This window comes from Acanthisitta chloris, unplaced genomic scaffold, assembly GCF_000695815.1.
Source record: "Acanthisitta chloris isolate BGI_N310 unplaced genomic scaffold, ASM69581v1 scaffold23609, whole genome shotgun sequence".
Lineage (NCBI taxonomy): Eukaryota > Metazoa > Chordata > Aves > Passeriformes > Acanthisittidae > Acanthisitta > Acanthisitta chloris.
Genome location: NW_008691148.1, coordinates 2,633 through 4,163, shown reverse-complemented (window position 1 = coordinate 4,163; position 1,531 = coordinate 2,633). Strand labels below are relative to the sequence as shown.

The 1,531-nt window shown below is 35.8% G+C and overlaps 1 protein-coding gene across 1 annotated transcript in view; it reads left to right on the top strand.

Annotated features, from left to right (window-relative positions):
* Window positions 1-1,279, top strand: part of RIPK2 (receptor-interacting serine-threonine kinase 2) — a 15,228-nt gene extending 13,949 nt beyond the window's left edge. Inside the window, exon 10 of the mRNA XM_009082141.1 lies at window positions 954-1,279. Coding sequence (XP_009080389.1) covers window positions 954-1,279 — 326 coding nt within the window. The remainder of the gene's footprint in view (window positions 1-953) is intronic.
* The last annotated feature ends 252 nt before the right edge of the window (window positions 1,280-1,531 follow it).

The window sequence follows — 1,531 nt, the reverse complement described above, 5'->3', positions numbered from 1 at the left end:
TATGGGTCTTCTTTGTCCCATTCCTTTTGCTCATATTATTTCTCCTGTCTGCTACTGCTGTAACAGTGCTGCGGTCCATCAGAACATGAAAAAAACTTACCTCAGACTTAAGTCATCTTGTTGCCTGTCACTTCTCACTTCTTAGACTTATCAATCTTCTATTTAGCAATGGTGGTGCAAAGAGAAACAGCAGCTGTGTCAGCATGTCACCTTTAATGATTTTCTGTGTTAGTGGAGAGCCCACTACATTATATTCCTATACAACTGTTAAAAGTGTGCTTCCAAAAAGTAACTAAAAGAAGCTCTAATGCATGATGTATTATTCAGAAATACATTTTTTTGAGGGGCCACACAGTAACATGCATCTTTATAAAGATTTGCTGCATCATTCTGTTTCTGGAAATAGGAGAATTGGCACCTTTTTACCACGAGAATCCTCATCTTGAGGAAAATACCAGGAAAGTACAGGGATGTGTTCAGTGAGCTTCAATAAAAATCCCACTGGAAAGTCAAGTTACCACGTCTCTCTTTTTTAGTACTAGGTCTGGTTGAACACTGGAACAGGTTGTCCATAGAGGCTGCAGAAATCACATCACTTGGAGATGCTCAAAATTCATCTGGACAAGGCCCTGAGCAACATGAGTTATCCTTGAAGTTGACCCAGCTTTGAACAAGCCATTAGACCACATGACCTCTTTGAGGGTTCTTTCCAGCCTAGATTATTCTGTGATTAAGATAAAATAAATACTCTAACCACCAAATTTGGCAAGTTAGAACTTTAATATGTGAAATACAATAGTGAAATGTTAAGAGCATGTTTAGCCATCTAGTGTATTTATTACCAAAACAAAGTTTTAAATAGATCTTTCTCAACCTATTCTTTGTTCTTTCTCACTATTTATTGACAGACACTTAAAATCCTGTATTTTTTTTTCAATCCTCTCCAGTCTCAGATTTTATATTGGAAACCATACAACAGAATGTAGCTCATCAATGGATCCAAAGTAAAAGAGAAGAAATCATTGATCAGATGACTGAAGCATGTTTGAATCAATCACTGGATGCTCTTCTATCAAGATATTTGCTCATGAAAGAAGATTATGAACTTATAAGCACCAAACCTACAAGGACATCAAAAGTACGACAACTGCTTGATACTTCAGACAGCCAAGGAGAGGAGTTTGCCAGAATTATAGTACAAAAGTTGAAAGATAACAAACAGCTAGGACTTCAGCCTTATCCAGACATTGTATCTAATTCTCAAAGACTGCATCTTTAAATTTATTCTTTCTATATAAAATCATGTGAATATTTCTTACATGATTGTTGTTTCTATATAGTAGTTTTATATGTGCTGCTTTGTCTTTACTATGCCTTTGTAAAGTCTCAGAAATGACACTGAGTTCATCTAACCTGCATTTGGTGAGTGACCAATTAATAAGTTGGAGTGCAGTCAGAAAGGCAAACGTTGACTCAGTTCCTAAAGTATTTTGTTTTATACATGTTAAAGAAAAACATTAAATGTTCCCCA